The sequence below is a fragment of the Corythoichthys intestinalis genome, chromosome 19, assembly GCF_030265065.1.
Source record: "Corythoichthys intestinalis isolate RoL2023-P3 chromosome 19, ASM3026506v1, whole genome shotgun sequence".
NCBI lineage: Eukaryota > Metazoa > Chordata > Actinopteri > Syngnathiformes > Syngnathidae > Corythoichthys > Corythoichthys intestinalis.
Window position 1 is genome coordinate 4,760,095 of NC_080413.1, and position 21,269 is coordinate 4,781,363.

A 21,269-nucleotide genomic window follows, 5' to 3' on the forward strand; every position below is an offset into this window, starting at 1 on the left:
ATAGACGGAGAGACTTGAAGTTCTACCGTATTCCGAGAGACCCGGAGAGGAGAGCGAGATGGACTGCTGCGATTCGACGAGAAAACTGGGCTCCAAATGATTACCACGGATTATGTAGTAGTCATTTTATATCTGGTAAGTTGCATTTAATATATATTTAGATGGTTTGGGGCTGACAACCACAATTAAGATCATTGCGAGGCTAATCGCCGACAACATACAGTTTCGAATTCAAGATGCTTATTTCTTCCACCATCATTACATTTTGAATAATATTTAGCTGGTACCAAGTGAAAGAAGCTGGCCTCATCTACGGAACATCAGTTAAACAGGTGTGTCCAAACCTTTTGCAAAGGGGGCCAGATTTGGTGTGGTAAAAATGTGGGGGGCTACCTTGGCTGATTTCCATAGAACAATATATTTAAACAAATTTTAGCAAGCACTTCTGTGTGTCACATTTGCTTTATTATTTTTTTTAATTCATAATTTCAACAGTCTCGTCTTTGTGGCTTTCTCTTTCGACACTCGGACTCTTGCGAAATACTCCTGCTGTGAAAAAATAAACTAGCTTCAAGTTGCTATAATTTCTCGCTGCGTATCTTCCCTGTAATGTTGTCGTACATGTCAGCGTGTCTTGTTTAGTAATATTGCGTCACATCGAACTCTTTGAAAACAGCGACTGTCTCTTTGCAAATGAGGCAGACACAGTTGTTGCGTGTTTTATTGAAGAAATAGTCCAATTTCCACCTATCCTTGAAGCGTCGGCCATCGCAGTCAACTTTTTAAAAAAAATTTTTATTGTCGCCATTTTAGAAATCACACCGGGTAATGTTGCTTAAAGTGCTGCTCTTAAAGTTTTTCAAACTTTCGTGAGAATAGGCTGATTTTGTGTGGACAAGATAGTTGTAGATATCAGAGTAGCAGATGTCAGGCAGAGGGGGCGAAGACAGCGGGTCGAAAAATATCGATTTAGGCATCAAATATGGATCTGGCGAATGGATAGACTGAAGCTTTTCCACATAACGCCTTTTATGCAACGCATCCAATGAGTTTACAGCGTCTGAAAGCACCGGGGCTTCCATGAATTGCTCTATAAACTGAACGACTAATTGAAACCATTGAGAATAGGGCTAAACAGAGACGGACAATATGGCGGCCGGATACAGCGACACGTCATTCTGTGACGTTGGGGAGTAAGGTCTATAAATGAAGGAGGGTGGGACGGCGCATTTCGGGAAGGTGTGATGCAGTGAATCATGAATGTGTCACATCATTATATTATGAAGTCTATGGACTGCTTTTAGTTATGTAATATTATTTAGCAGTAAGGCAACTCTTACTTGAGTAACATTTTTGGCTACTCTACCCACCTCTGCGTAGTTACCGTATGTATATTTCTTTCCAGCTGCACCTGATGGCAGCGGGAGCCTCCCGCAGGGCTAAAAGGCTTCTTTCAGCCCTCATCCTGACTTATAAAACGACTGCACAAACCCCCTCTTTGACCCTTTGCTCGCTCATTCTCATTCGCGGGAGGCAACAATCTACTTGCCGCGGATAAGGACCTCACTGTGCGTGAACGCCGAGAACAAAATGAGGATTCTTCGCGTATAAAAACCACCGAGCCTTCTATTTGTAATCCGAAAAAAACCCAAACATCTAATAGAATAGTGTAATATTTATTTATATGTACTGTACACTCACCAGCCACTTCGTTAGGCACACATGTACAAATAAGAGCCACCTTCAACATAGTCGAAAATCTGTCTTAACGGCCTTACTTACATTGTACACATGCACCCGACGCCGGTCAGCGTGCTTATTAAATATGGATTTATACATATACTATAATTGTGTATCACAAGATAGTAAAACAAGGTGAAACGAACAAAAAAATTTTGATTGATTGCAAGCGAAAAGCAAAAAATTATGTGTTCTAAAGCTGGTGCGCCTTCATATAAAAACAGCAGAATCACATCAAAGGCAGTGGGAATTCATTTGTTTTTAAGCTCATTGGCTGCCATTGACGGGTATAGACGTCAATGGAAGCCAATGAGTAAAAGTCTTGAAATGTAAACGTCATCAAATGCAGAAATGGAATTGGATTGAAGCTCTTTTTTTTAAACTGAGCAAGGCACGTGGGTAGAGGACAGGAAGGGTGGAGCTTCCTGTCATCTGAACAGGAAGTAAGGCGGATACACGCACAATTCCTGTACAGTACACACATTCATAAGGGAAGGCACAGATTTGTTTGCTACCGTGACTGAATTCTGACTATCCGCGAGCTGAAAGTGACTTCTTAAATTGATCAGTTACGTAAACTGCGGTTTTGCGTGTTTAGTTCCCGTCACCAGCCCGCAGATGTTAAAAAAAAAAAAAAGAGGAACAAGAATTGCGTGCCATCATCCGACGTTGTCTTTACATTGTGGTGAACTGACTGTGAGCTTGTCTCAGCTTTGCCGCAATCTGTGAATTCAAAGAAAGCAGAAACTGTTCATTAAAGCGTGACCAACGGACAAAAATTGCTCTTTACCGTCTCGTAAAACTTGACTTGCTCTTCCAGGTAGAGCTGCATGACCCTGTTGTAGTCGTAGATACGGTTGCTATGGAAGTGGTTCATCTCCGCTGAGGGATTTCAATGAGGAACGGTAAGAAAAAAAATAGCGGCGCATTTCTCGCCGAGAGATTCGTCTACCTTGTAACGAGTAAGACATGGTGCTGACTCGTTTGGCCATGGTGACCTTTTCCTGAGGGGTGATTTTACTGGTGGCCACCAACTTGTCGCCTTCCTTCACTTTATCGATGGCGGCCTGCAACAGAAAGCTTTGTTATTGTTTTCGTAAACACAGACGATGACAAAAATATTCGTTGACTAACAAATTTTTCATGACGAAATGATAACGTGCTAAAAATTTGTCTTGCGAGGAATATTCCCTTTTAATTTTCCATGTGTCTGAGTAGACCAGGGGTCCCCAAACTTTTTCCTGCGAGGGCCACATGACTTTTCCCTTCTCTGATGACGGGCCGGGGTCAGTTTGTAACAGAAAAAGTGTGAAGATTGCAAGAGTGCCTAAATGTAACAAATTATTGTTTTTCAGAAAGCCACAATCAAATAACCCTTTGTGGATTCTTCACAGAACAAAAGTAAATAAAATAAAACTAATGATATGATATAATTAGGGCAGTCAAATGATTAAAATTTTTAATCGAGTTAATTACAGCTTAAAAATTAATTCATCGTAATTAATCGCAATTCAAACATCTATAAAATATGCCATATTTTTCTGTAAATTATTGTTGGAATGGAAAGATAAGACAAGACGGATATATACATTCAACATATGGTACATAAGTACTGTATTTGTTTATTATAACAATAAATCAACAAGATGGCATTAACATTCTGTTAAAGCGATCCATGGATAGAAAGACTTGCAGTTCTTAAAAGATAAATGTTAGTACAAGTTATAGAAATTTGATATCAAAACCCCTCTTAATGTTTTCGTTTTATTAAAATTTGTAAAATTTTAAATCAAAAAATAAACTAGTAGCTCGCCATTGTTGATGTCAATAATTACACCATGCTCACTCATAGTACTAACCCATAAAATCAGTTGGACCCAAACGCCAGCACTGGGTGACAAAACTCTAAAAAACACAAGTAACAAGTAGACATTACACTGCGCTGTCATTTTAAAACTGGTTGAGCGGGACATGTGCGTTAATTGCGTCAAATATTTTAACGTGATTAATTTAAAAAAATTAATTATCGCCCGTTAACGTGATAATTTCGACAGCCCTAAAAATTATACATAAAAATTGCACTTAATCACGAATAGAATAAAAAACCAATAAATAAAATAAAAAAGTAAAAAAAAAAAAAAAAGACCAAATGAACCACCATGAAGCTTTGAACAAATTGCCTGCAAAGCTTCATTGCTTCAAGATTGCTCCCTTGGGGGAGACTGTCAATCTCTGCTTCCACCTGCTGTCAACACAGTTGTTGTCCAACATGTTACATTACACGTGCAATGCACGCTGGGGGTGATGAAGTGGTTGGCCTGGATTGGGAGAATACCCGTGCTAGTTAGCAAGCGAAGCTAGTATGACGACCGTCATGATTTTGTCACATTGTTTTATTAGTTTGCAACGTACCTGCATCCAATTCCAGCTTATCAGCAGTGTCTTTAAACCGATCCTAGGCGGCTTGCCGATAATTGACTTGCTGCAATTTGACAGTTTGTATATCCCTTTGTTGCTAGTTGCATCATTGCCTTGTTTTTTTTCGTTTGTCTGCCTCTCACCGCGGTTTTCCCTCCATTTTTAAAAAAATTCATCCCGACCTACTGTCACGACCCTTCATGTGTCTCCCTTTTCGTGATTGCGTGTTTTTTTGTGTGTGTGTGTTCATTAAACCCTTTTACGCAATCTCTATGTCATTGTTGTTTGCCTGCTGTCTGAAGTGAGCCGAGTTTTCTAATTCCGTGGTCAAGCCAGCCGTACTTTATTTTCATTCGTGTTTCCCATTCAGGTTTTACCGCACAGAGACAGACGACGCATGTGGGTTGCGATTGCTTTATAAAGACAATCACATCTAAGTTTTGTCCTGTTGTCTACGCGCTCGTCTTTCACACGGGAAACGCGGGTTCGTTTTGTGAGATATCAAGAGTGCTGTCCTGCTTGTCACTTTTCTGCTAAGGGTCAAATTCGAAGGGAAGAACTGACGACATGTTTATGTGGCTAAAGAGTGACACTGTTTTTGTTTTGGACACTGTGGTAGCCATAGCGTCATCAACAACAATGGCGACCTACTAGTTAAACTAATTTTCCAAATTTCATTAAAATGAAAACATTAAGAGGGGTTTCAATATCAAATTATTGTAACTCATACTTACCGTAATTTCTGGACTATAAGGCGCACCTGACTATAAGCCGCCAGCCGCCAAATTTGACATGAAAACGGCATTTGTTCATAGATAAGCCGCACTGGACCATAAGCCGCAGTTGTCCTCATTTTATTATGGGATATTTCCACCAAAAGATATTAACTGGTAACACTTCATTTGACAAATGCATTATAAGACTGTCATGAAACCAAATGAACCACCATGAAGCTTTGAACCAATTGGCTGCAATGCCTTATTGTTTCAAAAATCTTAATTTGGCCATCACTGCTCCCTTGGGGGAGACAGTCAACCTCTGCTGCCACCTGCTGTCAACACTGTTGTCATCCAACATTCCTCCTAGCATGCATTGCGGCACTACATATGTAAATAACAATCAAAATTCATGTTCTGTGCTAATTATTTCTTCAGTTACTGTTCTAGTTGTTTCATTAATTGCTAGCTATTGTATTTGGTAACATTGTTTGGGATAGTGGCGCCATAATACTGTTATAATTATTACATGACACTGTCATAAGCATTATTGAATGCTTATAATAGATGTCGGTTAGTGTCATCCAGCAAATTATCTCACTTTTGAATGGACGTAAAAGATCTGAGCTAGACATAAATGGAGTTAGTGACATATTATGCCACATGACATATTGACATCTGTCATAAGCATTCAGTAATGCCCATGATAGTGTCATGTCATAATTATGACGTTCTTATGACAGTCTTATGATCCCGCTCTCAAAAAAAGTTTTACCAACTAACCCAAATAAATCATCAAATAAGCCGCACTGGACTATAAGCCGCAGGATTCAAAATGAGGGAAAAAAGTAGCGGCTTATAGTCCGAAAATTAGGGTACATTTACCTTTTAAGAATACATGTCTTTCTATCCGTGATACCCTTTAAAACCTTAAATTGATGCTGATATACATCCAAACATAGCTATACTTCCTGCATTGCCATATACTAACATGCGTGACATTTTACACCTATCTATGGAAAGAAAATAATCTAGAATAAACTCCTTAATCATCTAAATCCGCCTTGGCTCTCATACCTTATGGACACCAATCGTGTCTGGGAAACATCCGAGTAAACCTTTGTACTCGTTGTTGGTCTCCATGAGGAAGTGCAGGTCCTTTTTGGGCTAGACAAAGGAAACACACACACACGGCATTTGCAAAATGTCAAGATTACAAGCTTAAGGAAGAGCACTGTTACATTTAATGGATAACTCCAGGAATCTAACAGGAAGTAGGACACAACTGATAAGTGGGAAGACTGCCAATATTGCAGATTCTAGCTATGCGATTGTACTACATTTGTCACTATTTAGTAATACTTCAAAACATGTCCATACAAAGCTACTAGTCTTGACTAGAAGTAAACAAATGTGACTAGAGGTATACATCTGGATCGGCTCAGCCTTACCGCGCAAATTTCTCCTTCGTGCCGCAGCAAAACAAAAGGCCACTTTCATAAGTCACCAAAAAAGGCAACATTTCAGTTGTATTAATATTACTATTAAAACAAATTAATGGAAAAACTAGAGAACAATTCCGCCTAAGCAGCCAAATTCAAAGGATCGCTATATTTGGTAGAGGTAGACATGGCACTCTCTTCATGTTCCCCAAAATTTCATCATTCTTTCTTGTTATTAGAGTTGTCCCGATCAAGATATTTTTGCACCAGAGTTACCCAATTTTGAAGATCGGCCGATACTGAGCACCGATCCGATACATATACACGTATGATTTATTTACTAATTAATTACAAAACATAACTCTGTTACTTTTAACAATGTCCTCGTTCATTTTGATTATTTTATTGTGAAAAAAAAATCTTATAAACACAATCTTTTTCCACTCCATTTCAACCTTCTAAAAATGTTGCGTAATACAAAACAAACAATTTTTTCGTTTCTTTTGACGACATCCTTGTATGTGTTATTTTTTTTTGCCGTCTTGTTTTGTTGTTTTGTAGCATGACAAAAAAATCGTAAAAACACGATCTTTTGCCCCTCAATTCCGATCTTTTAAAAATGTTACGTAGTAAAAAAATACACATTTTTGTTGTTGTTTCTTTTGACGATATTCTCGTACGTCTTATTTTGTTGCTTTGTGGTCATCCAATAAATGATCATTTTAAAAAATCTTTAAAATCCGATCTATTTCACCCGATTCCGATCTTCTAAAAATGATTTTGATCGCGTTTGATCGTGATCGGATCGGGGACAAGCCTACTCGTTATCATATCACATATCTATAAATTTGAGTAGAATACGCATCACGAAATTCCTTTTCTAACATCTATGACCTTTGACTTCACTACCCCGAAATTTAATATTCTTTTGTTTCATATGACAAACATAATCAAGCATATTTGATAATCCCTTCATTCATTCTTGCGTTCTTGAACACAGAAGTATGGAAAAAAATACATATTTTCCACAAAAAATATTGGGACTGAGAGTTGTCAGCTTCTGATTTTTGATTTTTTTTTTTCCAGAAGCAAGTTGCTTGGTTGAAAGGACCGGCATGTAAACATCCAGCAGGAAAGGGAGACCTGACACGAGACCAAAAAAAAAACCTACCCGAAATACATTTTAGCACAAACATAGCACACAGAAACAGTAAGCACCAGGGGCGGGGCTAAGGGGTGTGTGGCATCACGTGGGCCCAATTTGGGGGCGTAGGGGAGGGTCAAACAGGAAGATAAAATTTTGCGCGGAGCTGAAATACAGTGTTTACATTAGGGATGTCCCGATCCGATCACGTGATATGGGGCCAATCGCGCCATTTTTCAGACGATCGGAATCGGGTGAAAAGGATTGGGTTTTTAAATTTAAATTTTTTAAAAATCTTTTTCTGCTCTGCTGCTTTTCTTGGTCAGCAGTGCCCTGGAGTAACGATGATTGACAGGATTCTAGCTTTGATCTCGCCAGAGAAGCTTGGTAGCTCTACGATCAAAGGCGCTAATGTGTCAGTCATCACTTAGCTTGTTACACCATAGTGGTGGTGTGCTGTGGCAACTCATTGTGTAAATAAGAGGTAGTTTTCAGCAGCGTGAGCGGATTTGAGTGGGCTCACACAATAAGCATTTTTCTACATTATTCTTGTTTAAAAATAACTCACATTATGAAGGCGGCATGGTGGGATGGTAACACGTTCAAAACGTTTGCTAAAAAATAAATAAATAAATAAAATAAAAAATCAGATCGGGTATCGGCAGATTCTCAAAATAAGGTGACTCGGGTGCCAAAATATGCGATCGGGTACCTAATACCACCGCCACCGCTAAAGCCATCTCCACCATGAACTGCCAAATGTAACACCACATCACCCAATGTTCAATATTCATTTACATGCAATATTCTATTTGCAATACTTACTTACATGCAATATTCAATGCCTTCACTGTCAAGCTGGTGCTACTTCACTTTGATTATTCGCACTGCCTGAACATAGGACATCTCATCCACATTTTATATTTACTTCAATTTTACACTTTATACTTGCAAGTCACTTTTGAGATTTTAACTTATCCTGCACTGTTAAGGGAGACGCTGCAAACAATTTCCTTGTACAACTGCATAATGACAATAAAAGGCTATTCTATTCAAACCCCACTCCCCCACACACATCACATGATTGTCTTGGAGGCTGCTTCTTTTTGCGCAGGCGTACCTAGCAGGACGTAGTGCGTACAGGTATAAAATATTGTCCAAATTACAAAGCAAAAATATTATCCATCCTAGTGTAGCCTAAGACCCCCACCCGCCAGACAGTCACCTCGGGAGGCCTGTTTATACTCATCGCACTCGGGCCCTGTTCACATTTGTTCCGCCACTGGTAAGCACCAACCTGTTCTGCCACCAACTGAGCTATCTCCTCGTAGGTCTTCCCTGCGGCCGTCATGGCATCGGTCAGTGTTGCCTCACCTATAAAAAAAGGTTTCTTTGGTTATTTATTTCCCCCACATATCACAGCAGAATATACCAGATCTCATCTTAGTATGTCCCATGTGAGAGTGACAACAAAGCAATTCGATTGGACGCCTGCTACATTTTTTCTGACATCATAATTTCCTGTTGACAATAGCATTAGCGTAAGTGGTCGTCTCCAAGCATTCCCATAATGACTTCCTGTAGTCATGTGTTTATTACATACTTAGCTTTGTGCTAGTACCTTGGTATCCACTGCTGGTAAACACTGATGAGAGGTTCTGGAAGGCTTTACCGATTCGCTGGTATTCTTTTGGTAACGCTAAATGAACCGAGATGAAAAGAATTTACTGTAAAAACTCAAATATAAAAGCTGTAAGCTGTTTTTCAGCGGTGTGTTTTGTTCGTGTACGTACGGCCCGTGCATCGTTTCCAGTGCTCGTGGCCGACCGTGAGGATTTCTTTCACTCCGTCGTCCATTGCTTTGGTAAACCGACTGAACTGCTCGCATTTCTGCTCCCTGCGTGCCAGAAAAATACCTACAGTAAGCTTTTATATCGGCAAATGAGGGATGCTTTCTGGTTTTTTTCACTCACACTTCAATCGGATCCAAATCTGGAGCTTCAGGTTCTATCGTGGTGAAGATCATCACTCCCACCGTTTCGTCTTTTTCCGCTTTTCTCTTTCCCATTTTCCAGTCCTGTTTTTTTTTTAAATAAAAGACAGCTTAGCATTAGCATCGCATATTAGCGCTTAGCTCCAAAAGGGATGCAACAATGTACCTTCTCGTCTTTGTACGTGAGGAACAGCTGAAATACTTCGCTGTTGGCGACAACCGGGTGTCGGCACATCCTGCTCATCCAGCCCTGCAACCGCTCCATTCGCATTTTGATAAACTCTTCTTCAAAACGACCTAGCATGGAAAGAAACCGCACTCATCTCCATGTCTTTAACGTGGACTAAAGAAGCGACGGAGCGTTACTCACCTGTTACCTGCTTGTCCGGTAAAGACGGGATTGGAATGGCTGAGCCGAATTTGTCCAGCAGCCTCTCGTACAGCCAATCAAAGTGCTTGTATCGGTGATTCACCGGTCGGTTTGTGGTCTGAAAATTGATCAACGCTGAGTTTGAGTTATGCTCTAGCTAACACATCTTGATAAAGCTATCATGAAAGTAGGGTTAAGTGTACACAAATCGGCCATGTGAGGTGTAGAACCCAGTATTTGTGTGAAACCCTTGTGAGTGTGGATACGTTGGCATCCTATTCTATGCTGCCTGATCGCTAATCATAACACCGAGATTCTCGACATGAGTGTGTCTAGTTGCACTTAGTCATGCGTGAATCCCATCAGACATTTTAGTAATCAATTAATCTATCAACAAGTTAGTTCGAATAATCGGATTAGGAGTATTTTATGTGTTGTATAATCAATTTTAGGAGATTTAAAACAAAGGCTAGCTAAGACTGCACTTTCAAAAGAGCATTAAATGCGAATAAAAATAAAATTCCCAAGTGTTTGTTCAAACTATGCAGAATTGCCCTTTCATTTCAAAATTAATTAAAATACCCGAGCTTAGCCCCAACCAGTATAAAAAAAAAAAAAAATAACGATCTAAGTACAACAAAAGAACAATTGGCAAACGCGCATAGCAAAAGACCGCTAGCTTAAATGCTATAAAACCTTTTTTTTAAAATGCTCCTAACAAATAGTTCAAACACATATGCCTAGAAAAAACTGTTACCATAATTTCTGGACTATAAAGCGCACCTGATTATAAGCCGCGCCGGCCATATTTCACAAAATTTGAGAAATAAATCCAGATATATGCAGTACTTGACTGTAAGCCGCAGGTGTCAATATCTTAACACTGGATATCTACATAGATGTTACAAATAAATATTTGATGGATCAAAAATATATTTATTAACCGGATAAACATGCATCAACAACACCAACTCGTGTTGTCTGAATGCTTAAAAACAAACAAACTTTAAAAAAAAAAAAGGTTACTACATTTGCAAAGATCCACTTTAACTTGCCTACTAAATTTGAAGTGGATGAAATCCTCTTAAAAACCGTTAGCATCGAGCGCTAGCCCTTATCTATCAGCTTTCATGTAGCCCACTGTGGCAATAAAATCTTACGAATGCCAGTTGAAAATGGCTAATCAACGCTAGCATCGGGTTCTCTTGTCGTAGCAAATGGTGGATGTCCATCCATTTAGAATAGTTCTTTTGTAGAAGCATATAGTATCAGATGGAGTCATAATGTCATATTCATCTATAAAATCCTGGGTTTTTGAGGAAGTCTGACAAGCTTCTGGCAAGCTTTATGAATATGAAACTAATTTGTTAAAACAAAAACAAAAAAACCATGAATAAGCCGCTTCCTTATAAAAGCCGCAGAGTAGAAACGGCGAGAAAAAAGTAGCAGCTTATATTCCGAAAAATACAGTAAATATATTTATAAACTGTATTTTAAAAAAAACATTTTTGCTCAAACAAAAACGTACCTAATGTTGGTCTGAACAGGGAGTAGTTACAGCATGTTAAATGAGTTATGCCATATTCACTGTTGCAACTAGAGGGCAGTGTATCCACTCATATAAATAAATCTTAATGCAAACACTTTCAAAAGAAACCATGGCAATGCCACTCTAATTAAACGAATCCTCAAAGCAGCAAAATTTGATTCGAATCTTTTTTCTAATCGAATAACTCGAGTTAATCAATTAATCGTTGCAACACTACATGAGAGTGAGCTTGTTGTTTGCTCAAACAAAAACTTACCTTATGTTGCTCTGAACAGGGAGCAGTTAAAGCATGTTAAATGAGATATGCCATATTCACTGTTGCCACTAGAGGGCAGGGTATCCACTCAAAAATCAATAAAACCAAATGCAAACACTTTCAAAACAAACCATAGTAATGCCACTGTAAATATACGAATCCATCGATGCAGCAAAATTTGTTTCAAAGCTTTTTTCTAATCGAATTACTCGAGTTAATCGATTAACCGTTGCAGCAGTACATGAGAGTGAGCTTCTTACGTTTGGTGTGATTTGGTACTCGATGTAGCTCTTCAGGCCGTACATTTTCGAGCCTTTCTTGGGATCGGCGACCACACAGTCCAGCTGCGATTCAGGGTAAAGCCACACCGGACCAACCTCCCCCATCTGTGCTTGCAGAAAGAAGTTTATTCATTATCAAAGACCGTCTATTCAAATTGTCATAGCGCTTTATCAACAGGATATTGACAAATAGGGATCTTACATAGATTGGTAGCTTGTCCTTGCCCTTTGCAATCTGCTTGCATAGGAGGTACAACTCAGGACCAGACTTGGAGAACCCAGGAAACCTCAAAGGGAAACCAAAAAATGTGATTGTTAGATAATATAAGAACTAGTGCCAGAAATTAGCTTTCTGCAATTACAATTATGATTGAGTCTAGTGATGCAGGTTTGTTTTGAAAGTGTTTGCATTTAGATTTTAATTTATTTGGGTGGATACACTGCTCTCTAGTGGCAACTGTAAATATGACATAACTCATTTACCATGAGAGAATCCAGCTGCTTCCTGCTAAGACCAATTTAATGCATTTGTAATGTAGTTTATAGGTATATTTAGCCATTTTTTTGTCGGACTATGCGTTTGAACGATTAGTTAACAGCATTGTAAAAAAAAAAACGTTAGCATTTTATAGCATTTAAGCTAGCGGATTTTTGCTCTAGCCAATTGTCCTTTTTTTGTACTTAGATCCTCATCTATTTATTTATTTTTCTACCGTTTGAGGCTAAGCTTAGGTATTTTAATTTATTTTTAAATGCAAGTGCATTTTTGCATAGTTTGAAGGAACTCAGGAATTTTATTTTGGATTCGCATTTAATGCTCATTTGAAAGTACAATCTTCGCGATCTTAGCAAGCCTTTGTATTCTGCAACACATTAAATGTTCCTAATCCGATTACCCGATTATTCGAACTAACTAGTTAATAGATTAATCGACTACTAAATTAATCGATAGCCTGATTGAGCCCTTACTTGATTTTCATCGACGCGTGAGCGCCGCCTCTCTGCATGGCACTGCCATCCCCGGCTTCGGCCTCGCCGTAACCGCCGGTGGACTTGTCGTCCCACTCGTCATCCCATTCGTCATCCTCCGCTCCTGGAGTGAAGTTGGACGAAAGGAGGACAATGTAAAACATGTTAAATCAATACATTGAAATTTGACGTGGTGATGTCTAGTGCGGTTTTAGTCAACGGTGACGATAATGAAACTATTTTGTCGACGACCAAATTTTTCATGATGATGACAAGACGATAACGAGCTAAAGACGTGTTTTGGGGGTCATGCTAGTTTTCGTCTGATGAGAATGAGGCAAAAATGTGCCATAGTTTCCGTCAAATGTTCACAATGTGTAGTTAGCCTGCATTGTAACAGTGTCTGATTGTGTCACCAGTGCTTGCTCATTTTGAAACACATTCGGTAAGATTTGTTTTCTTATCTTGGCAAGAGAGAATATGCGATGTTGCTTTAGCTGAGTGATCATCGCACACTAAATGTAACTTGTAGCTCTAGCATAGCATCCACGTTAGCATTGGGCTAATGCTGAGGGCCGCCAAAAACAACACTGGTATAAATATAAACGCATAAATAAGAATAATGAACTGTTTAAAAATAAATAAATAAATATTTGAATGTTTTTGATGGTGAGGTGTGTCAAAGCACACATAAACTAATTAGAGCAAACAATAATGAGCATATTTACTTTCCACTTATAATCACGCCCGAAGTAACGAGATCATTTGAATAACATCACAGCAGGCAAGTTAGAAATCAATTATCGAATCGAGCAGTATGGACCCCCCAAAGGGACATCGACAGAAATAAAATTTAAGCAATCAGATAGTTTCTGGTGCGCACGAGAAACGATCTGGTGCACAACAGAAACGATCTGGTGCGCACTAAATTGTTCCTTGTGCGCACCAGAAACTATCTGGTAAACATTAGCATTATATAGCATTTAAGCTAGCAGACGTTTGCCATGCAAGTTAGCCAATTCTGATAAACATTAGCTTTATATAGCATTTAAGCTAGCGGACGTGTGCTATGGAAGTTAGCCAATTGTTGTGCTGTGGCAATTGGCTAACTCACATTGCAAACATTCGCTACATTAAATGCTATATATGCTAATGTTTACCAGATAGTTTCTGGTGTGCACTAGAAACAATCAGGTGCGCACCAGATTGCTTACATTTATTTCATTTCTGTTGATGTCCCTTTAGGGGCTCCGTAGAGCGGTCATATCACTATTGAATATTTACCTCCACTAGTCGGTGAAACCCACAGAAAGTTATATATTCGGTTCCTTATATCTTTAAACAAGCGGTATGTTTCTGTTCAAGATAACTTAGCAAACTTGTAGGATATATTTGTAATATGGAATGGAAAAGGTGACTAAATTTTGGGTCATGAGGTCAAAGATCACAGAGGTCAGAAAAGGAATTTTGTGATAAATAATATGTTATGAAGTTAACTCAAATTTTCAGGGCTGCCAAATATGTCGATGCTTTGAATTTGGCTGCTTAGGCTAAACTAGTATTTAGAATTGACTTTCTCGACTCTTCATGTTACAGAATAATTATTTTCACAGTTACACTAATTTTTGGACTATAAGCATTACTTTTTTCCTTCATTTTAAATCCTGCGCGTTTTATAATGCAGTGCGGTTTATTTCGGTTAATAGGTAGCACTTTATTTGACAGTGGCGTCATAAGACCGTCATAATTATGACATGACACTATCATGGGCATTACAGAATGCTTATGTGTCATCCGGCAAATTATGTCACCAACTCCATTTATGTCCAGCTGGGATCTTTTATATCCATTCAAAAGTGAGATAATTTGCTGGATAACACTAAATGACATCTGTTATGAGCATTCATTTATCCTCATGACAGTCTCATGTCATAATTATGATTGTCTAATGACAGTCTTATCGCGTCACTGTCAAATAAAGTGTTACCAAATACCATAACTTGCAATTAATGAAACAACTGGAACAGTAACTGAAGAAATAATTAGCACAGAACATGAATTTTGATTGTTATTTACGTCAGTAGCACTGCAATACATGCCAGGAGGCACGTTGGACGACAACAGTGTTGACAGCAAGTGGCAGCAGAGGTTGACTGTCTCCCCCAAGGAAGCAGAGATGGCCAAATGAAGCTTCGTGAAGCACTGATGGTGGTTCATTTGGTCTTAGTCACATGATGCCGTTGTCAAATAAAGTGTTACCGGTGTTACCAAATGAAGCAATCGAGTTTTGTAGCCAATTGGTTTGAAGCTTCATGGTGGTTCATTTGGTCTTATGACAGTCATATTATGCCGCTGTCAAATAAAGTATTACCGGTTAATATATTTTGGTGTAAATATCCCATAGTGAGGACAACTGCAGCTTATCCATGAACAAATGACGTTTTCGTGTCAAATTTGGTGGGTGGCGGCTTATAGTCAGGTGCACCTTACAGTGCTAAAATTACGGTACATCTCTTTAAACAAATATTGAATTGCATTTTTGGTATTTTACCATTAAATATAAACATATAAAAGAGATTACCACAATATCACATGAAAAGTAATTATTTAGTACTGTACTTAAAACTTGACTATATTTTTCCTATATAGCAATTAGATTAGATAAGGTTACTCATTTGGTTCGCAGTAAAAAGTGAATGTCTGCAAATGTAATTTTGATTACTTGCAAAGTCTGCTTACATTAACGACTACAGATATGATGACTAATTTATTGGCTCCTTTTTTTAATTGCATTTAAATCTAGAAAAAGTTTATCATGCATAAAGAAGCAGCTAAACCAGTCAGGCTCAAAGATTATTAGCATAAAATAGCGTCGTCATTTTCACCAACATTTCTTTAATCAATGTAAGTCATTGCAGTTCACACCAGAAGACCCAAATAGTACGTCACACATGCTTTTAATATTTGCCATTTGACCACACCATGCACAGGATACCTGTGTAATCAATAAGGTAAGGATAAGGGTAGAAGTCTTTGGAAAGAAAGAGAAAGAGGAGGAAAAGTCTGTTAATTCAACTCCGTTGTTGTTTTTCTGTCACAAAAACAAATGGAGAATTGAGGTCAGGCATCAGTTTTGCCTGCTTGACTCATGCGTGACGGCAACTTTTCCACCGCCTGGCAAGAAATCACCGTGCGCGCAATAATTGCTGGGTCAGACTACACACAGCTGTAAATGATGTTTGGTCTTTTTTGGGAGGGGTAAATGAGAGAGATGTTTCACTTGTTGTGTCGTGAAGTTAAAAAACAAAGCTTATGTTTTTACCTGGACCTTGATAGGCCTGAGGGTGGCCGTGTGAGGCGCCGCCCCAGGCGTCCCCCTGCGCCTTGCCGGTCTGGGTGCCCTCCGGATTGGACGGCCAGTTGTTGGATGTACCTGCCGAGGGGTCCGCGTTCCACGTTGACCAGGGATCGTTGCCATTGCTGTTAGCCTAGAAAGTAAAATACAAAAAAACTTTTATGCCGTGAAAACTGACTTATATATTTACCTGTTAATGTATAAATCATCTAAACATGCACACGGAAACTTCATATAGGCCTCAACATGCATCATAATTCATACTCGTTCCTACTATCCTTGCACTGGTAGTCAATCACTGGTAAGGATTTAGTGATATCAATCACTGAGACCAAGATAAATTAATTCGTAGATTAGTTGTCTGCCAAATTCAAGCTTACACGTAAATCCGCGCAATGGTCAACAGATTCTTGTAACTAAGCACAGCTTTTGAGTAGAAGATCAAGTTTAGATGTGAGTTCTAGCTTGTTTCATATTGATTACCTGTGGCGAACATAGACAATTTGGAAGGCAGGTGCTCAGAAGGGCAAAAGAAGAGCACCTTTTGCAGAGTATGTAACTGCCAGAACGGCTACCTCGTTAGAACAATGAATTAATAAATGAAAGAAAAAACATAGTAGAAGTATTATGTAATTATTTATTTATTTTAGGGCTGTCAAACTTATGGCGTTAACGGGCGGTAATTAATTTTTTAAATTACTCACGTTAAAGTATTTAACGCATTTAAACATGCGCGGAACGACCCACTCACGCATTGCCGCAAACAGACTACAATGGCCGTTTTATGTATACTGAGAGCTAAGAGGCAGAGACAAGCGAGTGGAGTGGACACAGGCATTCATTGGAGCCGCGCTATTTATTGGAATAAGCTTTGGCATCTTTTCCACAAAAAATATAACTATTGCGGGGAGCGACGTGGGGAAGAATGACAGGAGATGTGCTCTTTCTTAACACCCTGTATTGAACACAACGCAGAGAAGATATACCATTTGCAGCTACCACTGACAGTCATGGTTGCCCAAATTCCCATCATGCATTTGGGCAGTTAAGAACATATGAGCCATTTCTGAAACCAATTGAATAATTAAAAGTCAGGTTATTAGTAGGGCTGTCAAACGATTAAAATTTTTAATCGAGTTAGTTACAGCTTAAAAATTAATTAATCGTAATTAATCGCAATTCAAACCATCTATAGAATATGCCATATTTTTCTGTAAATTATTGTTGGAATGGAAAGATAAGACACAAGATGGATATATACATTCTACATACGGTACATAAGGACTGTATTTGTTTATTATAACAATGAATCAACAAGATGGCATTAACATTATTAGCATTCTGTTAAAGCGATCCATGGATAGAAAGACGTAGTTCTTCAAAGATAAATGTTAGTACAAGTTATAGAAATTTTATATTAAAACTAGGGCTGTCAAAATTATCGCGTTAACGCGCGGTAATTGATTTTTTCAATTAACCACGTTAAAATATTTGACGCAATTAACGCACATGTCTCGCTCAGACAGTATTCTGCCTTTTGGTAAGTTTTACAGCAAGGTTTTTTGTGCTGTCTAACAGCGAACTCTTGTGGTCGCTTTGCGACATGGTTTATTGCTTTCTTGCCTGTTCAATATGGCTGCAAGACGTCTCGGGCTGACGCCTACGTTGTAATGTTGTGCTTATATGATCCTTGGACAAGATTTGTCCGTAAGTATGGTTGTTGTAAAGAATGTACATTTTATGTTAGTAAGCGAAATGTTATATTTTTTGTATGAGACGGTTTTTGTTTATGTTTAGTGAACCTGTATAGCGTGCTAAGCTAACGTTGTTGCTAATGCAATGCTTGTGTACTTTTTTTTGTCGTTTCACTACGGTCTAAAGAGGACAGTGGTTTGAGGCCATTTTATTAATAAATCAGATGAAAAAGGAAGAAGTCTGATTATTAAGGCGTCGTTCACTAGCTGTCTAGCTTTGGAAAAAGTAAACGCTTCGGAGTGAGGACAGCATAGACAGATTTAAATGACAGTAGAGTGAAATGCCCACTACAGTCCTTATGTACCGTATGTTGAATGTATATATCCATCTTGTGTCTTACCTTTCCATTCCAACAAATTATTTTACAGTATATATATAATTTACAGAAAAATATGGCATAGTTTATAAATGGTTTGAATTGCGATTAATTATTATTAATTAATTTTTAAGCTGTAATTAACTCGATTAAAAATTTTAATCGTTTGACAGCCCTAATTAAAACCCCTCTTAATGTTTTTGTTTTAATAAAATTTTTAAAATTTTCAATCAAAAAATAAACTAGTAGCCCGCCATTGTTGATGTCATTAATTACTTACACAATGCTCATGGGTGCTGAAGCCTATAAAATCAGTAGCACCCAAGCGCCAGCAGAGGGCGGCAAAACTCCATAAAACACAATTGGCAAGTGAGCGCTTCACTGTACCGTCATTTAAACGTGTCTGAGTGGGGCATCTGTGATTATTGCGTCAAATATTTTAACGTGATTAATTTCAAAAATTAATTGACGCCCGTTAACGCGATAATTTTGACAGCCCTAGTTATTAGCAATTGTTTCTACAAAATGGATAAGCGACAAGACTTTTGTCAGGGACTGTATATAGAGGATTTGGTCAGACAATATTTTATAAATTAATTCTTTCCCAACAGACACACACACAAAAAAAAAATCAACAAATCACACGTTGTTGAGAGACAACTGCAATTGTACACTTAGCCAGTAGGTGGTACCATACACTTGGCTCAAGTGGTTCATTTCACATAACTACTTCATATTGTCACAAAAATATTAGCATCTAAGCCAATGTTCTGGTTGGTGTTTCTCTTCATTCAAAGAGGTTTCATCATGTGAAAGTTGTGAAACTATCTTGGTCTCATTTTTTCAATCACAATCGGCTCACATTTGAACTTTTAATACCAATTGTAAAGTTAAATATAGTACATTGATCACGATCCCTAAGGTGCTGATTCAACAGGGCGATGAACAGTAAGTGCAACGTCATGCTTTTTACAGGCAATGGGAACCGGTTGGGGCAAAATGGTGCAAAAACAATTGAGGGTTCAGCAGTGGAGGGGGGTTTCATGCTGCTGTTTACAACCCTCGAGTGGCAGTTACCTCATCAGGGGACGAAAGGTAGGGGGAAACTGGGGTATCGGGGGTGTCGGCCTGGGGGCTCAAGCCCCTAGCGTCCACCTTGAGGGGAGGGAGAGAAGGTGACATCATCACAAAGCGCCGACAGCCAAGCAGGTGAGGGATGGAGTGGGAAAAACAAAAAGTCAAGGGAACTTTTGCATGAGTGACTCATCCGCTTTCTCTGGACAGATTTTCTACTGATGCAGCAGTACACTCATTTCCTTGGAACTTCCTGATCTAGCTCATTTCCTCCTAGTACTGCTAAGATTTGCTCTAAAATGAATACATGGCAAGCAGCGTGACATATGCGGGCTCTCACTTCTGCATTTCGGGCCAAGTGTTGCGTTACGAACAATACCTGATTTTGGTGCGTCGCTGCAGGAGCGAAGGAGTCGAAGAAGGACAGATCCGAATTTGCGATGTTTCCGACGTTGGCGGGCGGTGCCGTGGGTGCAGCCGTGGGGAATGATGGAGGGAGAGACTTGTTGAGCTGCAAGATGGGAAGAACAAGAAGAGAAATTCCAAAAGTTGAGTCTTTATGACTTTTGCAGGTGCATTCCTCAGGGGTAACGTGACGACGTTCCAGTGGAAGTTATGTGCTGGAATTTTCATTAGAATAATAATAAAGTAAAACTGACATCTCATTATGGGCATGTTTTCATGACAATGTTGAGGTTTTTTCCTGCATTAAATTGCTTCAGTGGTAAGAAAATAAGTGATCATGTTTCAGTGCTTAGCACACAATTGATTTGACTGAAGAAATAATTCAATATCATATTGCATTATATTAAACAGTCAAATAGTAATACAATCATAAAATCCACTATTCATGATTAATTCTTTTTATTAGCTGTAGCTATGCTAACACAACAATAGCCTAACTACAATGATTCGGCCAATCTGCTTATTATTTCATAAATGGAATGCATACAGTGGGGCAAATAAGTATTTAGTCAACCACTAATTGTGCAAGTTCTCCCACTTGAAAATATTAGAGAGGCCTGTAATTGTCAACATGGGTAAATCTCAACCATGAGAGTCAGAATGTGGAAAAAAAAAATCACATTGTTTGATTTTTAAAGAATTTATTTGCAAATCATGGTGGAAAATAATTATTTGGTCAATAACAAAAGTTCATCTCAATACTTTGTTGACAATAACGGAGGCCTAACGTTTTCTGTATCTCTTCACAAGCTTTTCACACACTGTTGTTGGTATTTTGGCCCATTCGTCCATGCAGATCACCTCTAGAGTAGTGATGTTTTGGGGCTGTCGTTTACCCATGTTGACAATTACAGGCCTCTCTAATCTTTTCAAGTAGGAGAACTTGCACAATTAGTGGTTGACTAAATACTTATTTGCCCCACTGTACAAACAGGAAGGATTGTCTCAGGAGTGTTTTGTTCGAGGATTCAAGGTAATTATTATATTTTTTGAACCATGCATGCATTTTGAAAAATTGTGAAAAAAATCAATGGGACAAATTAGCCGTTACAGCATTCGCATTATACTTACCAATATTCATGTAAAATAACTGCTAACTGCCCGTTTTTTTGCTTTTTATTTAAGAATTCAAGGATTTAAGTATTTATTCACAAGAATATTCAACACAAAAACCTTTTTGTTGTACTAAGGGGGCCGCCAGAGTGACTTAACTAGCAGCACATTCGACATTTTAACGTAAAATAAATGCTAACTGCCCGTTTTTTGGTTTTGTTTTTTTTTTTTGCTTTTAACCAAGAATCGAGACTGTCTTGCGTCCATATCTATAAAGAATTCAGGGATTTAAGCATTTATACACAAGAATTTTCAACGCAAAAAGAACTTTCTTGTATGAAGGGGGCCGCCACAGTGACTTAACTAGCAGCAC

At 38.6% G+C, this 21,269-nt stretch overlaps 1 protein-coding gene across 1 annotated transcript in view; it reads right to left on the minus strand.

The window, feature by feature from the left end:
• Positions 1–794: 794 nt before the first annotated feature.
• The window catches only part of snx9b (sorting nexin 9b), a 31,168-nt gene continuing 10,693 nt past the window's right edge, over positions 795–21,269 (minus strand). The window contains exons 4-18 of the mRNA XM_057823242.1: positions 19,758–19,889; positions 16,201–16,366; positions 12,879–13,002; positions 12,112–12,196; positions 11,889–12,014; positions 9,824–9,941; positions 9,620–9,750; positions 9,434–9,537; positions 9,254–9,357; positions 9,082–9,159; positions 8,758–8,834; positions 5,952–6,041; positions 2,693–2,807; positions 2,531–2,622; positions 795–2,463 (exon numbers count right to left, since the gene is read on the minus strand). Of these exons, the coding sequence (XP_057679225.1) occupies positions 2,416–2,463; positions 2,531–2,622; positions 2,693–2,807; positions 5,952–6,041; positions 8,758–8,834; positions 9,082–9,159; positions 9,254–9,357; positions 9,434–9,537; positions 9,620–9,750; positions 9,824–9,941; positions 11,889–12,014; positions 12,112–12,196; positions 12,879–13,002; positions 16,201–16,366; positions 19,758–19,889 (1,590 nt within the window). The 3' untranslated portion in view covers positions 795–2,415. The remainder of the gene's footprint in view (positions 2,464–2,530; positions 2,623–2,692; positions 2,808–5,951; positions 6,042–8,757; positions 8,835–9,081; positions 9,160–9,253; positions 9,358–9,433; positions 9,538–9,619; positions 9,751–9,823; positions 9,942–11,888; positions 12,015–12,111; positions 12,197–12,878; positions 13,003–16,200; positions 16,367–19,757; positions 19,890–21,269) is intronic.